Source organism: Lithobates pipiens, unplaced genomic scaffold (genome assembly GCF_037356315.1).
Source record: "Lithobates pipiens isolate NorthernLeopardFrog02 unplaced genomic scaffold, aLitPip1_a1.2 Scaffold_1, whole genome shotgun sequence".
Taxonomy (NCBI): Eukaryota; Metazoa; Chordata; class Amphibia; order Anura; family Ranidae; genus Lithobates; species Lithobates pipiens.
Genome location: NW_027507685.1, coordinates 14,313,550 through 14,340,044, shown reverse-complemented (window position 1 = coordinate 14,340,044; position 26,495 = coordinate 14,313,550). Strand labels below are relative to the sequence as shown.

General features: G+C 40.4%; 1 protein-coding gene across 1 annotated transcript in view; it reads left to right on the top strand.

Moving 5' to 3' along the window:
- The window catches only part of SMARCA1 (SNF2 related chromatin remodeling ATPase 1), a 264,681-nt gene that overhangs the window by 53,702 nt on the left and 184,484 nt on the right, over window positions 1–26,495 (top strand). The window contains exons 7-10 of the mRNA XM_077478748.1: window positions 2,660–2,815; window positions 7,326–7,457; window positions 25,854–25,922; window positions 26,014–26,123. Of these exons, the coding sequence (XP_077334874.1) occupies window positions 2,660–2,815; window positions 7,326–7,457; window positions 25,854–25,922; window positions 26,014–26,123 (467 nt within the window). The remainder of the gene's footprint in view (window positions 1–2,659; window positions 2,816–7,325; window positions 7,458–25,853; window positions 25,923–26,013; window positions 26,124–26,495) is intronic.

The window sequence follows — 26,495 nt, the reverse complement described above, 5'->3', positions numbered from 1 at the left end:
TTCTTCTGCCGGGCCACCGCGCCTTCTTATAGCTCTTTTAGAGGCGGTGGCCCGGTCTTCTTCTGCTGCCGCCGCCGCCGCCATGTGACATCAACCCATGTGACCAACCCATGTGACATCAACCCATGTGACACCGCCCCATTGTTCTTCTATAAAAGTGGCAGCGCAGCGCGTCCCTGGCATTCCGGCCAGGGAGATCGTCGAGGCAACATCTCCTGGAGAAGAAGGAGAGGAAGAAGAAGAAGAAGAACGGGCGGCGGCGGCGGCAGCAGAAGAAGACCGGGCCACCGCCTCTAAGTTTTTTAAACTTTTTTTTTTTTTTACACCTAGGGAGAGGGGGGGCGGCGTTTTATATGCACCCTTATCAGCCAATCATTGTATAGAACATGGGTGTGGTTAATACAGAGGCGTACATTACACATCATCATTACATATCATTACATATCATTACTCATGTCATCTGCTTCTGAATCACAGTCATGGGATATGTGGCTCAGACATATTGTGACACAATTTCTTTATTTAGACAGCACAGAACAAAACTGCCTATGCAAGCTATATTCTCTTATGTGCATGTCCACAGAAAAACTGCCTATGTCTGCAGATACAGAGTTTAAGCTAACTAGCAAAGTTACCCAAGTTAATCTCATATGAACTTACAAAGATGGAGTCACTCGGGTTCAGCCATATCACAACAGCAACTACATGGCAAATGAGGTTTAATGTGGATAAATGTAAAGTAATGCACTTGGGGGCAAAAAACATAAATGCAAACTACTCACTAGGGGGAGAACCAATGGGGGGAATCAAGGATGGAGTAAGAGAATAACGAGAAATGACTACAAGCACTAAATTTATTCTCGCTGGAGAAGCTTTGCTTGAGAGGGCATATGATAGAGATTTACAAATACCTCAATGGTGATCCCACCATAGGAAAAACTATTCAGTCTCAGGGAGTGTAAGAGGACACAGAGCCACACAATGAGATTGGAGGAGAAGCGGTTTAACCTTAAACTGCGCAGGGGTTTTTTCACTGTCAAGACAATAAGGCTGTGGAACTCTCTTCCACGATCGGTGGTGGCAGCGGGTAGATATATTTAAAAGACTCTTGGATGTGCAGCCTAACCACTTGCCGACCGTTTCACGCCGATATAGGTCAGTAAAGTGGCACGGGTGTGCAAAGCGGCGTAACCGTCACTCTGTCATCAGAACAGAGAAATGTAAACAAGGCATTTCCCTGTTCTGCCTAGCAACATGACAGGGATCTACTGCTCCCAGTGATTGGGAGCAGTGATCTCTGTCATGTTCTAGTGAGCCCACCCCCTCTACAATTAGAAAACACTGAGGGAACACACTTAACCCCTTGATCGCCCCTAGTGTTTAACCCCTTCCCTGCCAATGACATTTACACAGTGTCCGATCTGTCCACAGACAAATGTCGCAGTCACGATAAAAATTGCAGTTCTCTGCCATTACTATTAAAAAAAAAAAAAAGAATAACAAAAATGCCATAAATCTATCCCCTATTTTGTAGATGCAATAACTTTTGCGCAAATCAATCAATATACGCTTATTGCGATATTGTTTTATTTTTTTATTTTTTTTACCAAAAATATGTAGAAGAATACCTATTGGCCTAAACTGAGGAAGATTTTTTTTTATATATATATATATTTTGGGATATTTATTATAGCAAAAAATAAATTTTTTAGCTTTTTTTTCAAAATTGTCGCTCTTTTTTTGTTTATGGCGCAAAAAATAAAAATCGCAGAGGTGATCAAATACCACCAGAAGAAAGTTCTATTTATGGGAAAAAAAGGACTTCAATTTTGTTTGGGTGCCACGTCGCACGACCGCACAATTGTCAGTTAAAGCGACTCAGTGCCGTATCGCAAAAAAGGGCTTGGTCAAGAAGGGGGTAAATCCTTCTGGGGCTGAATTGGTTAAAGGACACAACATACAAGGATTTGGGAAATGATTAGTTACACTGACACACGTACACTTACACAGGTTGAACTGGATGGACTATTGTATTCAACCTTACCTACTATGTAACTATGTAACTATAAAATCTTGGCTTGAAGTCTCCCGCAAAAATTCAGATGTAATCTTGCGAGCACCTTCAGATTGCTGAAGCAAAGGTAGATTATTATAAAACAGAGAAAGGAATGTGGAAACAATACATTGTACTGTATTTCATGTCCAGCCTGGATCTGGATGTCTGTGCAGACTGCAATCAAATTTGAACCAAGGGCTCCAATATTTACCTCCACTCCAGCTATTTGATATCAGCAAGCTCCCTTGACATTTTCTCCTCGACTTCTTATGCATTCAGGATTTTTCCCCATTTTGATTGCCCAGGATCACACAATTCCAACGCATGTATATGGGATTCATTCATCCCATCATTGAGGCATACTGAAAATATATGCTGAGCTAAGAATACTGGGAAAAGGGAAACAGAATTCTATTGGTCCCTGTTGGCAAAAAAAATTCTTCTGGCAGTTGGCATAGTCTACATTTATTTTTTTTCAGCTGTGTATTCAGTTGTGTGCCTGGAAGCTAATGATAATGTACAGTTGCTAACTATAAATGTGTTATTTTAGTGATTTCAAGAGCTTTTTATTTCAAAATTGGTTGGTTTTCTTGTGTGATTTAGGGTGCTTTTATACGAGATGTCATGATGCCTGGAGAATGGGATGTCTGTGTTACATCTTATGAAATGGTCATACGGGAAAAAGCTGTTTTTAAAAAGTTCAACTGGAGGTACTTGGTCATTGATGAAGCTCACAGGATAAAGAATGAAAAATCAAAGGTTTGTTTCCTGCTAATATGTGGTTTATATTAATTTGGTATTTAAATTGCTTATTTATTAATAACACAGATGGATACATCCTCCCGGAAAAAAGAGGCTCTCTTCTGGCTATATATAAATATATATAGCGCCCGCACATCAAAACGGTGTCCAAACCACACATGTGAGGTATCACCGCAATCGCTAGAGCGAGAGCAATAATTCTAGCCCTATACCTTCTCTGTAACTCAAAAGATGCAACCTGTAGAATTTTTTGAACGTTGCCTATGGAGATTTTTGAGGGTAACATTTTGAAGCGTGACATGTTGGGTATGAATTTACTCAGCGTAACATTATCTTTCACAATATTTAAAAAAAAAAAAAAAATGTGCTAACTTTACTGTTGTCTTATTTTTTATTAGAAAACGTGAATTTTTTCCCCAAAAAAGTGCACTTGTAAGACCGCTGTGGAAATACAGTGTGGCAGAAAGTTTTGCAACAACAGCCATTTTATTCTCTAATGTGTTAGAAAAAAATATATAATGTTTGGGGGTTCTAAGTAATTTCCTAGCAAGAAAAAAACTGTTTTTACAAAAAATCTCAGAAAAAGGCTTGGTCCTTAAGTGGTTAATTTTAACCTGTTTGTCCCACCTTCTGTGTCTGTACCAAGGCCAAACATTCTAGGGTATGTAAACTTTTCATCAGGGCCATTTGGGTGATTTCAGTTATCATTATGATTCAAAAAGGATCCAAAAAACTATGTGATAATAAATGGCTTCATGTGATCACTATCCTTAAATAAAAAGACAGTTTTTGGCATGATATTTTCAATATTAATGCCAACATTTCACAATTTCTGCCAGGGTATGCAAACTTTTGAGCACAACTGTTTGCGTATGTATATATATATATATATATATATATATATATATATATATACACACTATAGTGGTGGGGCAGGAAGTGGTTAATTTGCATGCAGTTTTGATGGATAAACAGCTGCGTTTTTTTTTTCTCTAAATAAAGCCCTTGATGTTGTGCTTGGTAAGTCATCTTTTAGATTCAGGCAGACATTTTCCATGTTCACAGATCATCCCCTGCAGCGATTACCTTCTGTACCACCTCAATAGGTAAAACCTTGTGATCTGCCACACTAGGCCTAAATTAACCGAAAATAAACACAGAAGATATAAATATACTCAGCTGCCCGCACTTCCGACACTTCCACAGATTGTGATAATGCAATATACATAACACACTGTGCAGCGCTGATATAGATGGTAACAATATAAATATATGAATCCAATAAACACTATATATAACATAACAACATATAAACACTATAAATAAAGTGCTCCGTGATATTGCACTCATTTTTTAATGAGGTTATTAAACTAAACAGCAACAGTCCATATATATGAAAATAAAGTGCTTGTGCTCGGTGACTTTCAGTTAATCCTTGATGAGTAAACAATATATACAAAATATATTGCGCTGTCCCTTTAAGTTGTACACAAGCAGCCAGCACAGCAAAGGATCAATGTTGCAAAATATGCAGTGAGAATAAACAAGTGCAGCGCTCATATAAGATCACATATCAACAGTCACCAACAAAATTTAAAAAAATACAAAAAAACTTGCGTTACATATGATAATGATAACATACAATCATAAATCAGCCAAAAGTGTCAAAAAGGAATTATATTGAAAAAGTCCCAAATACTATTAATAAATAATGTCCAGAATAACTCCAGAAAGAAGACAGACATGGTGAATCAACCGGTGAAAAAATTATATATTCTGACAAGTGTTCAATGGGTGAAAAATGATTGGACACAGATGGGCATGTACCTACTGGGTCAATCAAGCTTAGATAATGACAATGTTCCACAACGACAGACTCCAGAAATCCCTTACAGAACTTCGAATAGCATGTATTAAAGATTTAATTGCCAAGGAGGAAAAAGAATAAAAGGGCACATAGCGTAATTCTATTAAAAATACAGCTTTTTTATTGTAAAAGGAATAACACTCACATTTATGATGAAAAATCAAGCGCTTTACAAAGAGGCAGTAACAGTGGCATCAGCAATCCTTTCCGACGCGTTTCGTTCTATGGGACATCATCTGGGGTACTGATCCACTGTTTTTACTGTCTATATATATATATATATATATATATATATATATATATATATATATATAGTAGTGGTCTCCCTAATTGAATTATGGCTCAAAAAAATTAAGCTAATTTCCGGATAGACCAAAATGGCGACGACATTCGTTTGGAAACAACTCTGACATCACCGGCATGTATTACAGATCCCTGATTGGTGCATCGCGGCCAAAGGTTGCCCTTACACGTGAAACTAACGTGCCGACCAGAAGCCTGCTACACAGGAGCCATAATTCAATGGGGGAGTCCACTACTATATATGTAGGCAGTAAAAACAGTGGATCAGTACCCCAGATGATGTCCCATAGGACGAAACACGTTGGAAAGGATTGCTGATGCCACTGTTACTGCCTCTTTGCAAAGCGCTTGATTTTTCATCACAAATGTGAGTGTTATTTCTTTCATAATAAAAAAAGCTGTATTTTTAATAGAATTACGCTATGTGCCCTTTTATTCTTTTTCCTCCTTGGCAATTAAATCTTTAATACATGCTATTCGGAGTTGTTGTCAGGGCTGGCTTAGCCCTTCCTTCTCTGGGCTGGCTGCTCAGCTGTCAGCTAATTGCCAGCTCCCATCTCTCTCCACAGTTGCCAGCTGTTCCTCATCCAGCATCCAGCTCGTCTGACCTGCCTACTTAAAGCTGTCCAGCTCACTTCATATCTGCCTTCGTCCTTGGTCACATCACAAGAAACCATCTCCTGCGGTTCTGTTCAAAGTCTGGATTGTTGATATCCCTTCTGGCTCCTTATCCTGCTTGCTGTTGCTCTACTGGGATCCCTGACTTCTGACCTGGCTGATTACCCGATCTGGTTATTGAACTCTGGACTGGCTGACTACTCAATCCGTTTACTGGACTCTGGCTTTGCTTTGACTACTCTTTCTATATTTACCTTTTTATTTTTATTTAATAAACAAGTGTGATTTAATTGTACTTCTGTCTCAGTCTGATTCATGGTTTCTGACAGTTCTGTAAGGGATTTCTTTGGAGTCTGTCGTTGTGGAACATTTTCATTATGTAAGCTTGATTGACCTAGTGGGTACATGCCCATCTGTATCCAATCGTTCCGGTAAGCCTCTTTATATGTCTATGGTGGAGGATCATCAACTATTTTTCACCCATTGAACAACACTTGTCAGAATATATAATTTTTACACCAGCTGATTCACCATTTCGGTCTTCTTTCTGGAGTTATTCTGGACTAGGATTTGGGACTTTTTCAATTGAATTCCTTTTTGACACTTTTGGCTGATTTATGATTGTCACATTATCATATGTAACACAAGTTTTGATTGTATTTTTATTAATTTTGTTGGTCACTATTGATATGTGATTTTATGTGAGCGCTGCACTTGTTTATTCTCACTAATCCTTGATGAGTGTTTAAACTACACAGCAAAAGTCCATACGGTATTAACATCAACCATGTGATAATTGTGTCTTCATGCGTTGTGCACACACAACCCCCACCAAGTGTACCCTCACCTTAGGGGCTTAAAAAATAAGCCTGTAATTGATAGCAATAGCCTGCAGAGATCCTCCTTTGCTTCCTTTATCCTATGCAGGTTTATGGGACACTTGTATGGAACACAGGCCACCTCCTACTTCTGATAATAACCCAGCTCAGAGGCCACTATTTTCTTCTGGTATGTTCATATACTCTCCTCATATACATCACATGCGGGAAATGACAGATGCATGCAATAGTCTGATAATATTTAAAAAGTTTTAATTGCAAACAGAACTCCACATATAAACAACTCACATTTCAAATAAATAAAAAAACGCCTTTAAAAGTGCTATAGTGCTGAAGGGTGATAGTCACCTGTGGTCCAGTTCTGCAGCCCCGGTTTTCATGGCGTTCCCCTGTCCTATGCCAGCTCTGCAACACTTCCTGGTACCTCTCTCGTCAGCCGGTCAAGTTCCTCCTACTGGTTTCGTCACAGTCTCGTGACTTCCTCTGTACCACCTCCCCTCCCTTTAGATTATAAGCTCCATTAGCAGAGCCCTCCTTTTCCTTCTGTGTTGAACTGTATTGTAATTGTACTGTCCCCCTTTATATTGTAAAGCACTGCATAAAATGTTGGCACTATATAAATCCTGTATTATAATAATAATAGTCATCTTCTCTAACAAATGATATATAACTACAGTAAATATGTTATGCAATTACAGTGCACGAAGACACAGCAGTGGTGGACATTCTCTGTGGTGACATTCACCTGTCTTATATCTTAGACAATTCTGTTTCAATATGCCTAGGTTATAAGATACCAAAATATGTTTTTTTCTGTTTTAATTGATGTAATTGTATGTCTGGTCTCACACATGTAAATTACTCACTTTTATTTTTAAAGCTATCTGAAATTGTTCGTGAGTTTAAGACAACAAACCGACTATTACTAACAGGCACCCCTTTGCAGAACAACCTCCATGAGTTGTGGGCATTACTGAATTTCCTTTTGCCTGATGTATTTAATTCAGCTGAGGTGAGTGTTTCTTCTTTTTAGAATTAACATTACTTGATTGCTAGTTTATTAGAAAGATAAAAACAGATGCATACTCACAAACCTGAGGACTCATAGGTACAAACCCTACAGGTAGGCTTATAGGGGAGCCTCCCAGGGGGCGTGTCCTCGAAAATCATCTCAGTGTCCAATTGTCTGGCGGTACGAGCCTACAACCCAGTGTCTATGAATACTCTGCTTGTGCCTCGTACTGTACTCCAAGATATGGAATTTACAGGTAAGTCAAAATTCCACTTTTTCTTTCCCAAATGTGAGCTAAATCCTCTTTCAATTGTGTCTAACATGCTCACTGCAGTTCACAATGGGAGTGTTTCACACAACAGAGGCAGTTATATAAATACAGAAAACAGTGGACAGGACTAGCTGTGGCCAGGTCCTGATTGACAACCCCCACTCTTGTAAATCTGTAGATTCTCTTTATTTTGAAGCAAAATGTGAAGGAATTGCATAAATTAACAAGATTGTTAACAATGTTTTTGTTAATTAATGGATAACTAAAGCAAAAAAAAAAAAAAACATATGCTTCAAGTTTCAGTTCTCAATTGTTTCATCCTTTTCCTGTTTCTTTTTTTTTAAAAACATCTTTTTTTTTAAAACATCTTTTTATTGGTTTTAATGTCACAGACAAATAACCAACGTACAAACATAGGGTTGAAAAGCACGGTGACCCACACATGGGTATTATAATATTATTCATACAAATAATATCATACAGTGAAATACAGTGAGGGGCACCTTAATAAAAAAATAGGTAAGGCTTCCTTAGGCCATCAGATAATTTAAGTATAACCATTGAACCCACTGTAAAACACTGACCATTCCCCTGCAAAATTAAAATGTTTTCCAGGGGTGTCTATCAGTTCTAAGATGGATAATTGTACGACTTTAGGAATGGGTCTATTTCCTCTAAGCATACATCTTGCTTTTCTCATGCTCCATATATACAGTTACATGCCTGAAAGCATCATTAGTGGAGCAAAGAAATAGCTTGTTTTAATATGTCGACTGAAACCTTCAGATGTGTGATACGTTCCTGTGCAAATATAACACTAATCATATATTCTCCTAGAGCAGTGGTTCTCCGTTCCTGTCCTCAGGACCCACTAACAGGCCAGGTTTGCAAGATAGCTGAAATACATCACAGGTGAATGAGGTGATATAATTTGCTGCTCATTTACTGCTCAGTAATAGCAGTATTTTAGTCTGCATCTCCCCAAGGTAATACCTAGAATCTGGCCTGTTATTGGGTTCTGGGGACAGGAGTACAAACAATATAAACCCTGCGTAAACAGAGCCCTGTACCACAGTTGATTTGAACAGGGCCTTAAAGCAGAACTACACTGTATGTGAACAGCACAAAACATAAACACTTTCATTTATTTTTATTACTCAAAGCCAACTCCCCCATTTATCCACCTCTCCATGCTTTATTGTGCTGAGAAATCACTTTTAAAAACACCACTAGCTCTAACCGTGGCCATCTTGAGTAAGGGAAGATGATTCACGTAACATATATGTGATCCCCAACCCCCCCCCCCCCCCAATTGGGACCCGAAAATTACCTGAGCGATTAAGATTAAGTGCAATTGTATAGTGCCTCTGTTTTTGTGCTTAGGGCTATGCCTGCTAAAAAAGACACCACAAAGACCAAAAAGGTACTTTCACCCTCAGGCGCTAGGATCTCGAGCCACATTTCCATGCTGTCATCCTCGCCTAAATTACCCATTATGGCAAGCCAGGGTGAGCCATTGGAACAAATTGATGGGGGAACTGTTTCTCACATCTCAGCCCCTGTGTACATGACTGAAGATGTCCTTGTCTCCACCCTGCAGGGTCTGGAAGGCAGATTAGCGGCTTTAATCACATTCTCCATTCAAATGGATAGTAAGCGTGCTAGATTCCCCTCCCCCACTTCAGAACCCTTGCTAGGGGAACAGTTGGCACAGGATGAGGTGTTCCCCACAGGTGATCAGGAGGAAAAACAAACCGATGATTCCTTTACGGAGAAAACAACGGTAGATGAACCTTTTTCAGCCTCACAATCTGAGAAATTGCTGATACAAACTCTTACAGAGATGGTTCGTTCCAATTTCATGCTGCCCCTAACGGAGTCTCCTGAAAGCTTGGTTTCTTCCTTGGGTTCCTTAAAACCTTCTCAGCCTTTGCATGCGTTTCCTGTCCATGCATTACTAGAACAGCTTATTTTTGCGGAATGGGGTCACCTGGATAAGCATTTTCTCTCTCCTAAAAGATTTTCACTTCTCTATCCCATGGAGGAGAAATTCACCAAGAGATGGAAAGTACCAGCAGTTGACACTGCGATTTCCAGTGTGAATAAAAGCCTAACTTGTCCTGTAGACAACGCACAAATGCTTAAGGATCCAACAGATAAGAAGTTGGAATCCCTGTTAAAATCAACTTTTTGCTTGGCAGGTGCTGTTTCTCAGCCTGCAGTCCCTGCAATAGGCGTCTGCCAATCCCTAAAGGAACAATTTAGACAGACCATTAAAGAGTTGCTGCACAACAAGCCCGGGAACTGGCTGAACTACCAAAAGCATTATGCTTTGCTATAGATTCCATTAAAGATTCTATTCACTAGGCGCCTTGCCTTATGCTTATACTTGTACATATGCGTAGAATCTTGTGGTTAAAAAATTGGTCAGCCGAAGCACCATGTAAAACCCTCCTAACTGGGTTCCCTTTTCATGGGGAGCCACTATTTGGAGAAGATTTGGACAAATATATCCAATTTCTAGTGGGAAAAGTACTCCTTTGCCAGTCAAAAGAAAGTATAAACGCCCTTCATTTAAACGGGCTCTTTCTCCTGCACCAGGGGTTTCTGCCTCTAGGCAGTGGCGACACCGTCAGACTCAGGCTAAAAAGAAGTCCTGGGGTCGGAAACCTGCAAAGAAAAATCCTAAAGCCTCATCCTGAAGAGGCAACCCCCCTCACCAAGGTGGGGGGAAGACTTCTGCAGTTTTCAGAAGTCTGGCAAGAGAAAATTCAGAACAGATGGGTCATCTCCACGGTAACGCTGGGGTACAAACATTTCAAGCACTAGAGCGATTACTATCTCAAGGGGTGATCATACAGATCCCCACAAAACAGCAAGGTTTGGGGTTTTATTAAAATCTTTGTATGTTACCAAAACCAAATGGAGATGTCAGACCCATTCTAGATCTAAAAAATCGAAATCAGTGAGACAATCGGGTCAGTAGTTTCTACCCTTTTAGGAGGAGAACTTCTGGCATCAATCGACATCATGGATGCATATCTGCATGTTACTATATTTCCCGTTCACCAAAAGTTTCTGCGGTTCGAGTTATAACAGCAGCATTTCCTGTTTGTAGCCCTGCCCTCCAGGCTAGCAACAGCACCCCAGGTGTTCACAAAAGTGCTGGCTCCACCTCTAGCCAGGTTAAGGGCACAGGGCACAACAGTTGTAGTTGTTATGACTAATTTCTGATTGGAAATCTAAAACAGACAACAGACAAACAAAGTTAATACTCCAGCTGCAGGAACAGATTCACAGGACTCAATCACTGTGTTTAAAATGTCCATTCAGTGTCAAAGTTTATTATTAGATGTTATTTTATACATAGATAAGAGAGGGGTGGTGTGAGATGTTATTAAAAACTAACAAATAGAAATATGTTATTAAAAGCTAACAAATAGAAATATATTATTAAAAGCTAGCGAATAGAACAATTTCAAAAGTAAAACATTGAGAAGGGAGGGGGGAGTAGAGAGTGTTTAGTAGGAGATGTGTCTGTGTGTTAGGTGAAGGTTACAGAACACATTTCAACAGTGAGAACAAAATGGAGTCTCTTGTGCTTAAATGAACAGTACAGTGAATGTCCATGTCATTTCCCTCCTTTTGTTTATTTCACACCATTCTTCTCCGCGTTACATTCAGCCGATTGCTGGTAACTCATGTTACATTGGCGCAGAGAGACAGCGTCCTGTTCAGCTCTCTCCTAACTTTCTCACAATAATAGGTTCATCAGGGCTGGTGGACCATTTGTTGGTACAGCGGGTAGTCACACAGAGGAATAGCCTGATGAGGAAGTAAATAACAAATATGAGAAATAGGAACATCACAATGTAAGCGCCTAGTTTCTGTAACCATGTTGCTATGCCATATAAAAAGTCACCAAAACCTCCTAAACCCTTAAAGGGGTTACATCCATCTTTAGCAATATCTCTGGCCTTATTCTGTAGTTCTCTTATCTTAGCAAGATGCCCTTTAATAATGTCCTCATTATCAGAAATGTATATACAACAGTCAGTCCGAAAATAACTTGCACATCCCACCTTGAGCTGCAGTGAGAAGATTTAGCGTTAATCTGTGCTCTAATACTACTTTTTTAATCTGAGCCATTTCTTCACTTAATAAACCTGTATCAGTGGTAGTAAGGTTAATAATCTTATCTACAGTTCTAGTGTAATTATTTATTCTTTTCATTGCTTCAATTCCCAATCCTGTCCAGGAAGGGAACCATGACCATGCCATGTCACCTTCAGTGAACAGCTGTCTTCTGAACACTAAAGGGTATTCTGAACTTTGATCTGGTCGCACTGTATCTTTGCTAACAGCAAAAGCAGGTGCTAACTTCCCAATAAAACATGTACCTGCAACATTAGTAGGAAGCCAGGCGTAAGCTTTATTTCCACATATATAATATAACCCTCTACGTATGGACGGTATGCCTGCGCCTAAAAAACTGGAAGCAATAACATCTCAGGTAGATCTCAGGTAACCGATATTTTCACATATTAGGAACTGTGAGCAATTTGTACTATAAAGGGTTCTATTTAGTTCTGGATCTGGGATATAATAATATTGACCATGGTTTCCTCCATAAACTGTAATGTTTGCTCCGGTGCAATCTGAATTGCCCAACCGTGTACATTCAGTGTTAAACGGACATGTAATGTTTAAACAAGTCTGTGGAGTGTCTGTTTTGAAACCATCAAAGTTACTGATCTGTGCTCATTAGCTGTGTAGACTATATATGAGCCATTTATTCTGGTCCTGTTTAGATCAGTGATTTTGAGAGGCATTGCTATCATGGGTATTGTTCCTGTTTGGGGATGTAAGTGAGAACACACCCAGCAGTCACTAGCGTTGCTATGGGTTGCATACAATTTTAACATTTGGATGATAGGGTTATTTTTTCCATGTCTCAGTTCTCACAAACAGCAAAAAGAAAAGGAACAACATCATAATTTTTTTTGAAGGATATCATCACTTCAGGATTTTCTTGCAGTGACTGGCGTGAATCCAGGTGGGCTTTCCTACTTGACAGCGGACCCGGTTGTCAAAAGCACCAAATGTAGTCCGTCAAATTTTGGTTCTAGCGGCTTTCTGACATGTCGCTTGACCACCACCCAGTCACCTGGTTGGATTCTGTGAATACCTGAAACAGAATCTGGGTCGTGGATAGATTTATAAACACCTTCATGTATTTTATTCAAAGTTCTTTGCAAAATCTGAACATATTCTAACAGACTAGAGTGAGAAGCCTGCAACTGTTGGGGAAAATATAGCCCTGTTTTGGGTGGCCCTCCAAATAAAATATCATAGGGGGACAGCCCATGTGGTTGTTTTTGGGGTAGTTCGTACAGAATATAGGGCTAATGGCAAAGCTTCCACCCATCCTTTTCCTGTATCTGCTTTAATTTTTGTACATCTGTTTTTCAAAATTCCATTAAGTCTCTCAACTTTACCACTACTTTGTGGATGATAAGGTGTATGGAAAGCTTTCTGTATGTGAAGGGCTTTCATTCCCTATTTCATTACTTCCCCAGTAAAATGGGTTCCTCTGTCACTCAATAGTTTCAGGAACTCCATATTTACAAACTATTTCATTCAAAATTTTCTTTGCTGTTGTTTTTGCATTTGCTTTAGCTACCGGCCAGCACTCTGGCCAACTTGAGAACATGTCAATACAAGCTAAAGCGTACTCATAGGTGCCTATTCTGGGCAACTGAATTTAGTCTATTTGAATTCTTTGGAAAGGGAAATCTGGCTTAGCAGAATGCTTTTAGGGAACATGGACAGGCCTCCCTGCATTGTACAGAGCACAAGTGAGACATGAAGCACAAAACCTGGCTGCAAATGCACTAAATCCAGGTGCTATCCAATAGCAGTCAGTAAGTGCCAACATCGCGCCCTTAGCAAGATGACTGGCGCCATGTGCCAGTTGTGCTAAAACTGGGTACAAACTCCTGGGTAGACACCACCTGTTGTCAGCGCTCCACAGGCCCTGCTGATTTTGGGTAGCATTACATTTGATCCACTTATCCTTCTCTTCATCAGGGGCCTGGTTCTGCAACTGAATTAGAGTTTCTACATCCCACTGCTCTTGATGAGGGGAATCTGTCCCCGCTACCTGGACAACCCCTACAGTGGGTGTGACTCCAAATGCCATAAGGGCAGCATCCTTTGCCGCTTGGGCCGCTAAAGCGTTTCCTCTGGCTGTCATGTCATTTCCCCTTGCATGCCCTTTTACCTTCAAGATGGCAACTTCTGCTTGTTTCTGAAATGCCTCAAATAGCTGCTCTATGAGTTTTGCATGTCTCATTGGCTTCCCTGCACTAGTCAGGAAATTCCGTGCTTTTCAAATTGGCCCAAAATTCTGAGCGATTCCAAATGCATATCTGCTGTCAGTGTAAATGTTTCCCCTTTGATTCTCTAGGAGATGACATGCTTTGACTACAGCACACAACTCCGCTTCCTGTGCTGACATCTGGGGTGTCAATGCTTCCTGATGTAAAATGGTGTCTGTAGTGGTTACAGCAAACCGTGTGTGGCTGACCATCATCAGTGTAAAATCTGGAACAATCTACAAAGTGTGTGTCACAATCTGATAAAGGCTGATGTGACAGAGGCCCTTTCTACCTCCATCCGAGCCATACAATCATGAGAAAAACTCTCTGATTCGACATCAGTACCATTTGTTGCGTCTTCCTCATCAATTATAGGAAGAAGAGTAGCCGGATTTAAAGTAATGCCGCTTACACACGATCGAATTGTCTGGCGTACTTAGTCCGATGAAACCCATTTCACCGGACAATCCGATCGTGTGTGGGTTTCAGCGGACTTTTCCAGCGTGAAGTCCGGCGGACTAAGAAAGTATTTTTGCACTCCAATCTTCCCGTCGGACTTGGGTTTCAGTGGACAATACGTTCGTCAGTATGCTAGTCTGGCGGACTAAGAATGACGCATGCTCAGAAGCAAGTACGAAAAAGGAAGCTATTGGCTACTGGCTATTGAACTTCCTTTTTCTAGTCCCGTCGTACGTGCTGTACATCATCGCGCTAGCAAACGCCGGACTTTCTGTGTGTGGCCAAGTCCGTTCGTTAGAAAGTCCGCCTGACTATCCGCCGGATTGTTTGCCGGACTAAGTACGCCAGACAATTCGCTTGTGTGTACGCGGCATTACACATCGTTTGATTGTTAAATTCGATGTCGCAAAAAGAGTAGACTGGTACTTGTCAAATCTACTGCCAGACACATGTCTGGTATTTACTTGATTCATGATTTCCTGTACTGCATGTGGCACATACAGGATCAGAGCAGAATCTAGTTCAAGCTCAGTTACTTTTCTAGCAGCAAAATGCAGGCTGCTATGGCTCGCATACAGCTTGGGGAGCCTTTGATGACAGGGTCTAATGAGGCTGATACATACATCACAGGCCTCTGTTTGTCTCCATGTAGCTGGGTGAGTACACCTGCAGCAAATCCATTGACTTCATGACAGAACAACAAGAAAGTCTTAGTATAGTCAGGAAGTCCCATGGCGGGAGCTTCAGACAAAATTTTAATAAGCTCCTTCATCTGCAATTTATTGTCCCATGAGAGTTTGAAAGGGTTTCTAGTGGTAGCCTCATATAAAGGCGCCATAAGTTCTGATGCATTTGGAATCCAGTCCCTACAATACCCTACTAACCCCAGGACGGCACATAGTTGCCATACATTTCTTGGCTTTTCAAATTTTTGTAGAGTTTTAACTCTATCTGGGGTTAGGTGACGGATTCCATGTGAAATGCAGTGACCCAGGAAGATCACTTTCTCTTGGCAGTATTGTAGCTTATCTCTGCTAACTTTGTTGTTACTGTTATAGAGAAACATGAGAAGGCTTACTGTTTCTCTCTTACAAATGTCCTTGTATCAGAACAAATAAGCAAATCGTCTATGTACTGAAGAAAAACTGTGTTTGGGTGTGAGGGGGACCATTGGTCCCATACTTGCTTTAACGCAGTATTATATTCAGAGGGGCTACTCACACAGCCTTGGGGCAGTCTTTTCCATGCTAACTTTTGGGCATCATTGGTAAAAGAAAAAAGGTGCCAGCAATCTGGGTGCAGGGGCACCGAAAAGAAAGCATTTGCAAGATCAATCACTGTAAAGCAGGTGCTGGAGGCAGGTATTCCACTTAGTAAAGTGCGGGGATTGGGCACGATCGGGGTATCTGCCTCAATTATATTGTTAATGGCTCTCAAATCATGCACCAAGCGGTATGTCACCTGCCCACCCTTCTTGTCTGGCTTCTTTGCAATTGTGAACAGGGGTGTATTGACTTGGGACTTAATTGGTACAACAACCCTTGCTGCTTTCAGTTGAGTGATTTGATCCTTTATCCCCTCAGTCTGAGCAATACTCAGTGGGTACTGTTTAATCTGTGGGAGATGGGCTCCTGTTTTAATTTTTATCATGACTGGGGTGCAATCCAGCAGACCTACATCATATTTGCTGGTGGCTCATAATTCAGCAGGAATCACTTTCAATTCTGGTGCAAATGGCGGAGTGGAATCTTGGATTAAAAATACTCCACAGGCAGTATTTAAAACTTCTCCTGACAGACTACTGACCACTTGGACTCCTGTAGGAGTGTAGTTTATGTTTGCTAAAATTTGTTTCAAAATGTCAGCTCCCAAAAGATTGGTAGGAACTGTGTCTGAAACTAACACTTTAGTGACAATTTCTGTTTGCTGTCCTAGCCTGAGTTTAAGTGGCTTGGACTCAACCAAATCAGTAGATGTCCCGGTTAGGCCAACACCAGAGATAACATTTGTAGATAATAATCCTGGAGGTAAGTCCTCTATATTAAAAACACTTCGGCTTGCACCAGTATCTATTAAACAGGTTAATTCTGTTTCTCCTCCAGAATAGGGGAGTTCTTGTAAAAATACTTTTACTCTGGCCTCTGGACCATTGTCTCCCCTATTTAACTTGATTGATACTGGCATGCCATTTTCCTATGCCTGATCCACTGCTTTTGGCAGAGAACTGGGATCAGCATGAGGTGCCTCTAAGCTCTTTTCCAGTCTACGGTCAGGAAGATGGCAGAATCTTGCTATGTGGCCTTCCCCATTACAATTGTAGCATATAATTGGTCCCCTATTGCCATGATTTCTGAAATTGCCTTTGCCTCTTCCTCTCTGCTTCCCCATGTACATAACCTTGGGTTTGCTGTCTTTTTTGATAATCCCGTTTTCTATGGATAACAGGATAGGCAGGACGTCTCGAATAGACATATTGCCTGCCTTAGGCCTTGCTGTGAACAACTTTTCTTTCAACTGGGTTATTAAAACATCAAGAAACCTTTGTTTCACCAGTTGTGTAGATGGACTTGCAGTTTCTCCCGCCTTCTCTTCCTCTATTTCAATGCCTGCTTCCTCAGCCATTTCACTTAACCTCCTCCAATAAGCCCCTCATGCCTCCTCTTTCCCTTGCTTAGCATTCATAAATTCAGCATGTCTGGTTTGTCCATATATTTGGTGCAATTTTTCCTTCAATTTCTCACAAACCTCCCATCCACTAACCACCTTACCTAGATTTTTGACGTCTACACCACATTCTTTAAGTATATAGCCAGACATGTTGCTTCCCACTGCTTTAATAAGAAGCAGATGAATGTCAGTAGCAGAAGCCTGATATGCTTCCTGTGCAGCGCTAAGTTTGTTTGCAAACCCAATTGGAGTCTTTCTAGGATCTCCCAATCCCTCTAATATGGATCTCATATCTTGGGGACTAAAAGGTACATGCCATTTAATTTGAGACATACTGTCAACCGCATTACCTTAAAAAACTAATTGGGTTCTGACAGGTTAAACTGCAACAGATTGCTCTGTGACCGGGGCAGAAGGGGCGACATCTCCCTTCTTTCTCTCTTCATCTTGTTGCCACAATTTGGAAATTATGGTTTGCTCCGGAAGTTCAGACTCTATCTCTCTTTCTCTGGCCAAAACCTTAAGTTCAGAGAGATCTAGTTTTGCATATGTGCCTTTTGATTTATGCCAATCATCTGTTTCTAGCATACGAGCCAAATCCCTCTTTGTGCTCTGTGTCCCATGGTGTACTTTAAAGAAAATAGGATTTTTATAACCGCTTACTTATAAAATCCTTTTCTTGAAGTACATCATGGGACACAGAGGTCCCTCCCCTGTTTTTTGGGTTTTAAGTATATTGCTTTGCTACAAAAACTGATGTGCTCCTGGAAGGAGGAGGGGGTTATATAGGGAGTGAACTTCCTGGATTGGATATACCAGTGTCCATCACCTGAAGGTGGCCTATAACCCACTAAGTAATTACTTAAGGCTCTGTGTCCTCCAAGAAAAGGATTTTACAGGTAAGCTGTTATAAAAATCCAATTTTTTCAAAGCTAAAACCTTGGAACCCTGTAAATGTGTCTCCTGCAATAGGATAATATGGGGTTTGTACCACTTTATTTAATCAAATACTAAAGATTGCTTCACATTTTGAGTTTAGGCCTTTCACATTCCATGATAATAAGCTTATTTTGTTAGCCATGTATACATATCCCGGAGGACAGGTGAGACATCAGGGGTCATTAAAGAGAACTTGTCACCAAAAAATTCATCACAATTTCATGAGAAATAAAGTATAGGAAAAAAAAAAAAAAGTATAAATGTGTTTTGAAGTTCCACTTAAAGTGGTTGTATACTCAAATTTTTAACTTTTACCTACAGGAAAGCCTATAAAAAGGCTTACCGGTAAGTAAAAAAAATATCTCCTAAACCTGTACGGTTTAGGAGATATTCCCCTCGGTATGCGCCGCTGACTGCAGCGGCGCATGCGCACAAGGGGATTCTCGGCCTGAAAATCCGGCAGTGGCCGGCCGGCCGGAATGAAATCTCAGTGACGATATCGCGGCTTCGGCCACTCACAGCGCCGGAGCCGCGATACCCGGAAGAAACGCAGAGGAAGCATGTCAGCTCCCTCGGCGTGGATCGGGCCAGATGTCGGGGCCTCGTTCTAAGGTAAGTATTTCATAATGAGCTAGTATGTGGTGCATACTAGCTCATTATGCCTTTTGCTTTGCAGGTTTAAAAAAAAATTTAAAAAAATTTGCGGGTTTACTACCGCTTTAAGCACTTAAACTACCCCCCCTCCAAATTTTTTGAGCCCTCCTACTCCCACATACATACATACATACATACATGTACAAGCGTTAATACACACCTCGGGGGGCAGCCCATGCACAAAAACATTGATTGCAATACATGTTACATATCGTCACACACGCAGGATTGAGAGAAATAATTGTAGGTCCATCATTCATGGTAATACTAAGCTAATGACCCATAGGGCCTTTTAAAGCTTTGCATATGGAAAATACAAGGTACTTAAGTTGTCACTATTTCGTGGGTCCACATGTTGGGTATTTATTTACTGGGTGCAACCTCATCTTTTGTATTTCACAAAAAAAAAAAAAAAACGGGTAGTAAATTGTGTTTCTGCCCTAAAATTAACTTTAGTGTAATTTTCACTTACATTTTGTAAACCATTGCATTAATATTAAAAAACATAAAAAAAGGAACTATTTTATTTTATTGGAATTACTATTTTATTCTGTAGGGTGTCTGGTTTAGAAAAATATATAAAATTTGAAGGTTTTAACTAATCTTCATGCCAAACATGTATTTTTAAATGTGTGCAAAAACACAAAAACTTATTATGACTGTGAAAGGTTAATGTACAGAAGACAAAATACATGATTGCGGAGTTTGGGAGGACCTGCACCACTCCCCATCCTCTCTACATCGAGGGTGAAGCTGTTGAGATCCTTTACGTTAAATAAAAAGAGTAAAAGAATATCAGTGAACGCCTTTACTTTTTGAGGAGGTTGAAATATGCTGGACTTGGTTTTTCAGTCCTCATGTTGTTTTAACCAATTCCCGCCCAAGGTACATCATATGACGTCATGGACTTTGAGTGGGAATATTTGAATGATGCCTGCAGCTACAGGCATCATCCAGATATCATCTTATTCAGCTGGCAATTCTGTGCACCGCAAGAACAACCATAGTGGCAGACCTGCTGCGTAATCATTCTTACAGGTGGTGGGAGGGGACTTCACCACCTCCAGCCGCCCTCCGGTGCTTCTCCTCGGCTCACCCGTGCGATTGGTGAGTCGGAGAACGAATTGGATGTTATGATGTCACGTATGGGCCGGTGGAAGTAAACAAAGCTGAAGGCGTGGCTGGAAAGGCCGAGTTTTTTGGATCTCAGCCTTTCCAGCCTGGAGGAGAGATGTGAGGTCTTATTGACGCCACATCTCTCCATAAATAGGACCTGTCAAGCACTATTCCTATTACAAGGGATTTTTACATTCCTTGTAATAGGAATAAAAGTGATAAAACATTTTTTTTAAAGAGAAAGTGTAAAAAAATAAAATAAAAGTAAAATAAAGAATAAAAAAAAAGAACGAAAGTAAAGTGCCTCCATCCCCGCGTGCTTGTGCACAGAAGTGAATGCATACGTAAGTCGTGCCCATATATGTAATCAAATCAAATCACACGTGAGGTATCGCCACTTGTGTTAGAGTAAAAGCCACAATTCTAGCCCAAGACCTTCTCTGTAACGCTAAACATGTAACCTGTAAAATAATTTAAAGCGCCACCTATGGAGATTTTTAAGTACCAAATTCTGGTGTCTGGTGCGCAATTTTAAAGCGTGATATGTTAGATATCGATTTACTCAGCGTAACATCATCTTTCACATTATACAAAAAAATTGGCCTAACTTTACTGTTTTCAAAAACTGAAAACAAACACAGTGTATGAACTGGAAAATTAAATTGGCCTCTTACCAAATGACGTGGGCTCTGTGCGCTACTCACATATGAGTTTGCTTCTGCACGCGAGCTTGGCGTGACGGGCGCATATAAAATGTTTTTGTTTTCCCTTATTTTTTTTACCTTTTTATTTTTTATTTTTAGGCCTCATGCACACGGACATTTTTACAGCCGTTTTTTTGAGCGTTTTTTGCAGCTTAAAAACGCCTGTCCATGTCAGTCTATGGCTTCATGCCCACCTAGGCGTTTTTGAGCTGCAAATGGCATAGGCGTTTTTAAGCTGTGAAAAAAACCCAGGACCAGTGCGTTCCATGGTGCGGAGCTAGAGCTGTAAAAACGCAAATCGCGCAAAAAACACGCAAAACGTCTGTTTTCTTTGTTTTCTGTGACATTGTGGGGAATTTGGGAGTGCTATAGCCAAGAGATGTGTTTGTTTAAAAAAACGCTACTTAACGCTAACGCCAAAAATGCGCAAAAACGCCAATGCAAAACGCTGTAAAAATCAAGTTTTTAACGCCGATTTTTCCAGACGTCGGAGCTAGCTTTGCAGCCAGTTTTTTAAAACGTCCGTGTGCATGAGCACTTACACTGTTCTTTAGAAAAAAAAAAAATGTATCACTTTTATTACTATTACAAGGAATGTAAACATCCCTTGTAATAGAAAAAAGCATGGCAGGAGCTCTTAAATATGAGATCTGGGGTCAAAAAAGGCCTCATATCTCATACTTACACTAAAATGCAATACAAAATAAATAATTTAATGTCTTTTGAAAAAAAAAAGGGCCTTTAAGAGCTATGGGCGGAAATGACGTTTCGATTGTCACTTCTGCTCTGCAATGATATGGAGACGGGTGGGGCCCATCTTCTCCTCATGCTCCGGTAAGCACCAGAGCACGGCGGGAAGGGAGGACCCTCTCCCGCCGCCGGTAAAAGTGATCTTGCGGCAAATCTGCTTAACATTAAGGCCATTCTTCCATATATGCTGGATCCATACCAGTTTGCATACCATCCAAACCGTTCCACGGACGATGCAGTATCCTCTACCCTCCACCTGGCCTTTACCCACCTAGAACAGAAAGACTTTTATGTTAGAATGCTGTTCATTGGCTTTAGCTCAGCATTTTATACAATAATTCTTCAGCAACTTATCACTAAATTGAACTCGCCTCATCCTGCCCCTCTGTAATTGGACAATATAGCAAGTATAGGCGCACTGAATCAGTACTGTAAAATCTTCCAATACATTTAGCTAGAAGTCTCTAATGGTAACAGTCCAAGTTCAAATAATATGTAAATTAGTCTGAATTAGTCTAATCTGAACTAAAATCCAAAGGTATACAAACCAGGCAGCCTTCAGTTGGAAATGAAATCATATTCCATATAACTGCAAAAATAGACAAGTAGAGAGGTGCCTTTGGGTGCAGTATTTAAATAAAAGATTTTAATAAGCAACAAATTGTGCCAACGGCATTTCCATCATACGGAAGTATACGATCCAGTGCACAGCGCGATTAGATGGCCACAGCCCATTCCGGGGAAAACGTCTACCTAAACTTATATGCAATGCCTGCTATTATTCTGCTAAATGTGAGTGCACAATTTGTTGCTTATTAAAATCTTTTATTTAACTACTGCACCTAGAGGCTCCTCTCTACTTGTCCCTCTGTAATTGGATCCTTGATTTTTTAACCGGAAGACCTCAGTCAGTTCATTGTCGGCTGCAGCACCTCAAGCACTACCACACTGAGCATGGGTGCCCCACAGGGATGTGTGCTCAGACCGCTTCTCTTCACAATGCTGACCCATGACTGCTACTGCTAAGTTCAGCTCCAACCATATTATCAAGTTTTCAGATGACTCAACTGTGGTAGGTCTCATGAGCAACAATGATGAAACACTCTACAGAGAGGAAGTGGCACAACTGGTTGAATGGAATAGTACAAACAACCTGTCCCTTAATGTAAGCAAAACAAAGGAGGTTGTCACTCACTGATGATCTCTAGAGTATAAGAGATCATCCATGCATGAGGTTAGTAAATGCAGATGCCTGACCACATCCTCTGTGTGTCTCCCGACCTCCAAGATTGATGGATGGATGCATCTGACAGCTCCTGGCTCAAGAGTCCCAACACTGCTCACTCTGGACTCTGACTCCACACTGAGATGGTACTCAACAGTGTCCCAGCACAGCTTGCCTCACACAGGATGATCACTGTGCTTCACTCAGGTGTGTGTGCAGGATAAGGGAACACATAAAGAAGGCTCATCGTATGTAAAAACAGGGGGTTTATTTAAGCTAACATATGCACTTACAACAGAGATAATAATATTAGACAGTGGATGATCCAGCATGGAGATCACCAACAAATCTGAATGCTCATCATGTCACAGCTACCATCACCTTCTAACGCGTTTCCCCTTAACAGGCTGCGTCTCGGAATGGAGGGTCCTCCGTTCCCAGATGTAGCGTGTTAAGGGGAAATGCGTTGGAAGGAGAAAAATAGAAAGAGAAAATAGAAAAATACTCAGAACCCCCAATTATTATATATGTTTTTTTTTAGCAGAGACCCTAGGGAATAGGCATCTGAAACATGATGAGCATCCAGATTTGTTAGTGATCTCCATGCTGGATCATCTGGATGCTCATTGTGTCTCAGCTGCCTATTCCCTAGGGTCTCTGCTAAAAAAGCATATGTAATTGGGGGTTCTGAGTATTTTTCTATTTTCTCTTTATATTTTTCTCCTTCCAACGCATTTCCCCATTAACAGGCTACATCACAAGTTCTGAGTATTTTCTAGGGAAAAAAACGTATTTTACATGTAGGAATTGGCCCACATAGGAAGTGGTTAAATGAGTGTGGTGGAGAGCATCCTTCTGCCGTACATTACCATTTGGTATGGTAATTGTTCTACTACAGATAAACAGACACCTTGCAGGTGGTCAGTTTACAAAATCAGGTGAGATGTAGGAAGATGGCCTTCGGTATTATGGGGGACTCTTCCCTCCATGCTTATGGACTTTGTCCCCATCACTTCAGGAGGGAGGTTATACAGCACCACCAGGCTGAAAAAAAGTTTTATTCCTGATGATGTGAGATGCTGATGTTGTAGGATGAATTCTGCATTACCTTGTATTATTTCTTCTGTTATTTGTATTATTTCTCTTTTTAGGCATTGCTGCAATTTGAGATGAATAATGTTGCACTTTGTGGTTGATAATATTGCAATCTGTTCAAAGAGGGGAGAGTTGTTCTATAGGAAGAGATTGTTCTTCAGGCTTAGGGAAAAAAGGCAAAAATGTGCATCACACACATTTGCATGCACTCCCCATTTTTGGACCAAAGGTGCCTGAGTACACTGCAAAAAAGATCATGCTCTTTTTTAAGTGTAGGGCGACTAAGCATACAAATCTGAACAGGGATAATCATTTCAGGTGTAGGGAAACGAGCAGAAAAAGGCTCAAGTGTGCATTTGGGCTTATTGAACATCCTGCTACTTTTTATTTGTATTTGCTGCTCAGATTGAACACTTTGTTGTTAATTTAATATTGTTATTGTTTATGTTCACACTTTTATTATTATACTTATGTTTACAAACATATTTATTTATTTGTTTTTCATTTTATTATTGTTTACCAGGACCCGAGTACTTTTTTTTTTTGTTTAATTCGTTTTTATTGACAAAGTAAAAGAGAATATATAATGTACAGTACAATTACAGAGAGATACGGAATTGATTCTAGTGAATCATTAGTGACAGTTAACATAACAAAGCCGATAATGGTGTGAGAGCATCTTCTAACCACAACATGGATTATATTGTACATTTCTGCACGTGTATGCGAGGTGTTATTATGAAGTCTAAACAGTCAAAGATTCCCGAACGAGAGCCCTCGTGGGGGTAAATAACATTACTGCAATTCCACTGTACATAGAAATGGTGAGAGAAAGGGGGGTGAGAAGATAGAAAGAAAGATAGGAGGGAGGTGAAAGGTGAGGGTAAGAATAGGGGGGGGGGGGTAAGGGTCTGCCTCAGTCCAACCGTTTGTAGGTATTAGGTGTAGCCTAAAAAAGGGGGTACAAGTTTCATTGAGCCTCAGACAATCTCTGTGTAGGCGGTTGTAAATTTAAAGGCGAGCCAGCAGGACCATGTTTTTTTAACCAGGTCTGACATATTCCTGAGGGACTAAGTAAGACCTTCCATGTTATATGTGTTATCTACTTCCAAAAGCCATTGGCGTAGTGAGGGTATGGTTGGTTGTTTCCAATATCGTGGGATAAGTGCTTTCGCAGCATTAAGTAAGGCTCGGTTCACACAGGGGGCGACACAAGGCGACACACCACTTGCCGCGCCGCGACCTGCCGCGACCTCAGCGGCGACTTGCAAATGACTTCTGTATAGAAGTCAATGCAAGTCGCCCGAGGTCGCCCAAAAGTAGTACAGGAACCTTTTTTCTAAGTCGGAGCGACTTGAGTCGCTCCTCTTAGAACGGTTCCGTAGTACAGAATGGGGGCGACTTGTCAGGTCACGGCACGGCAAGTCGTGTCGCCTCGTGTCGCCCCCTGTGTGAACCGAGCCTAAGTGTGGGGTTAATGTTTTTTTGTATGTTCCCGCTGGTGAGCCCGTACAGTCTGAGTACCTTTTTTTTAACCTGTTCCTTTCAAGTATAACTTTTTTTTGAGTAACAATAAAAATATCCTTAAGCCCCATACACGCTATCAGTTTTTCTGCTGAGTTTTTCCTTCAGATTTACCAAAACCATATAATATGAGGTCAAACCTTAGGAGTTTCAATTTGTATGCAATCAGGCAGGCCCTTCTACTACATGGTTTTGGTAAACTGAAGGAAAACTCAGCAGAAAAACTGATAGCGTTTATGGGGCTTTATAATGTCTTCATTATATTTTACAGAGGTATTTTTTATAAATTTTAAAGCTGAGCAGGAGAAAGAAAATTGTGTAGTTTGTAGAAACTGATCAGATGATTTCAGATTACTCTTTTCTAGAAAATCACAATTGTAGTCTGCGAAACACAATAGGCTCAGTTCACTAAGCTATAACAATCATCACTTGCCACAGTGATCATTATTTTCAGCAATGGGAGCTGCCAATGAAACAAGACTGAAAATAATAATCTTTATGGCTAACATGCATTACTTTGTATTTTTTTTATTCTCTCTTATACTCAGTTAAATACAGTTATAACTTGGTTACAATATGATTTTTTTTTTTTGTGAAATCTGTTTTTTACAGGATTTTGACTCTTGGTTTGACACAAATAATTGTCTTGGGGATCACAAACTTGTTGAAAGACTTCATGCAGTAAGTATGATCTTACCTTTATGTAGACCATTTACTCCCAAAGTTTTAAATGTTACTAAAAAAAGACTCCTATATATAAATATTTTATCAGGTGTTAAAGCCATTTCTTTTGCGACGCATAAAAGCCGAAGTAGAAAAGAGTCTTCCACCAAAAAAAGAAGTCAAAATTTATCTCGGACTCAGTAAAATGCAGAGAGAATGGTAAGACTGAGCTTATTTTTCTTTTGTAAGTGTTCAAACCTTATATTTGTTACCGAAAGATGGATAAATTAACTTTTGAGTTAGGGTACTTTCTGTGAAAACAAAGAATTGATTATTCGTTCAAGTCCAGATTAGATGATCTAAAACTATTTTAGATAAAAAAAGTATGGCCGTGTTAAAGGTGCACTCCATTTTGTTGGTAATCTGTGAACCTTAACTTGCAGGAAAGCTTTTCCTTTACCGCTTACTGACCAGCTCTGGGCAATATATGTCGGCAGAATGGCTCTGCTGGGCGAAACCCAGTATGGGTACGCTGTGCCCTTTAAGAGTCGCCAGAGGGCATGCGCGCCCACTGCATGGAGGTGGAACTCC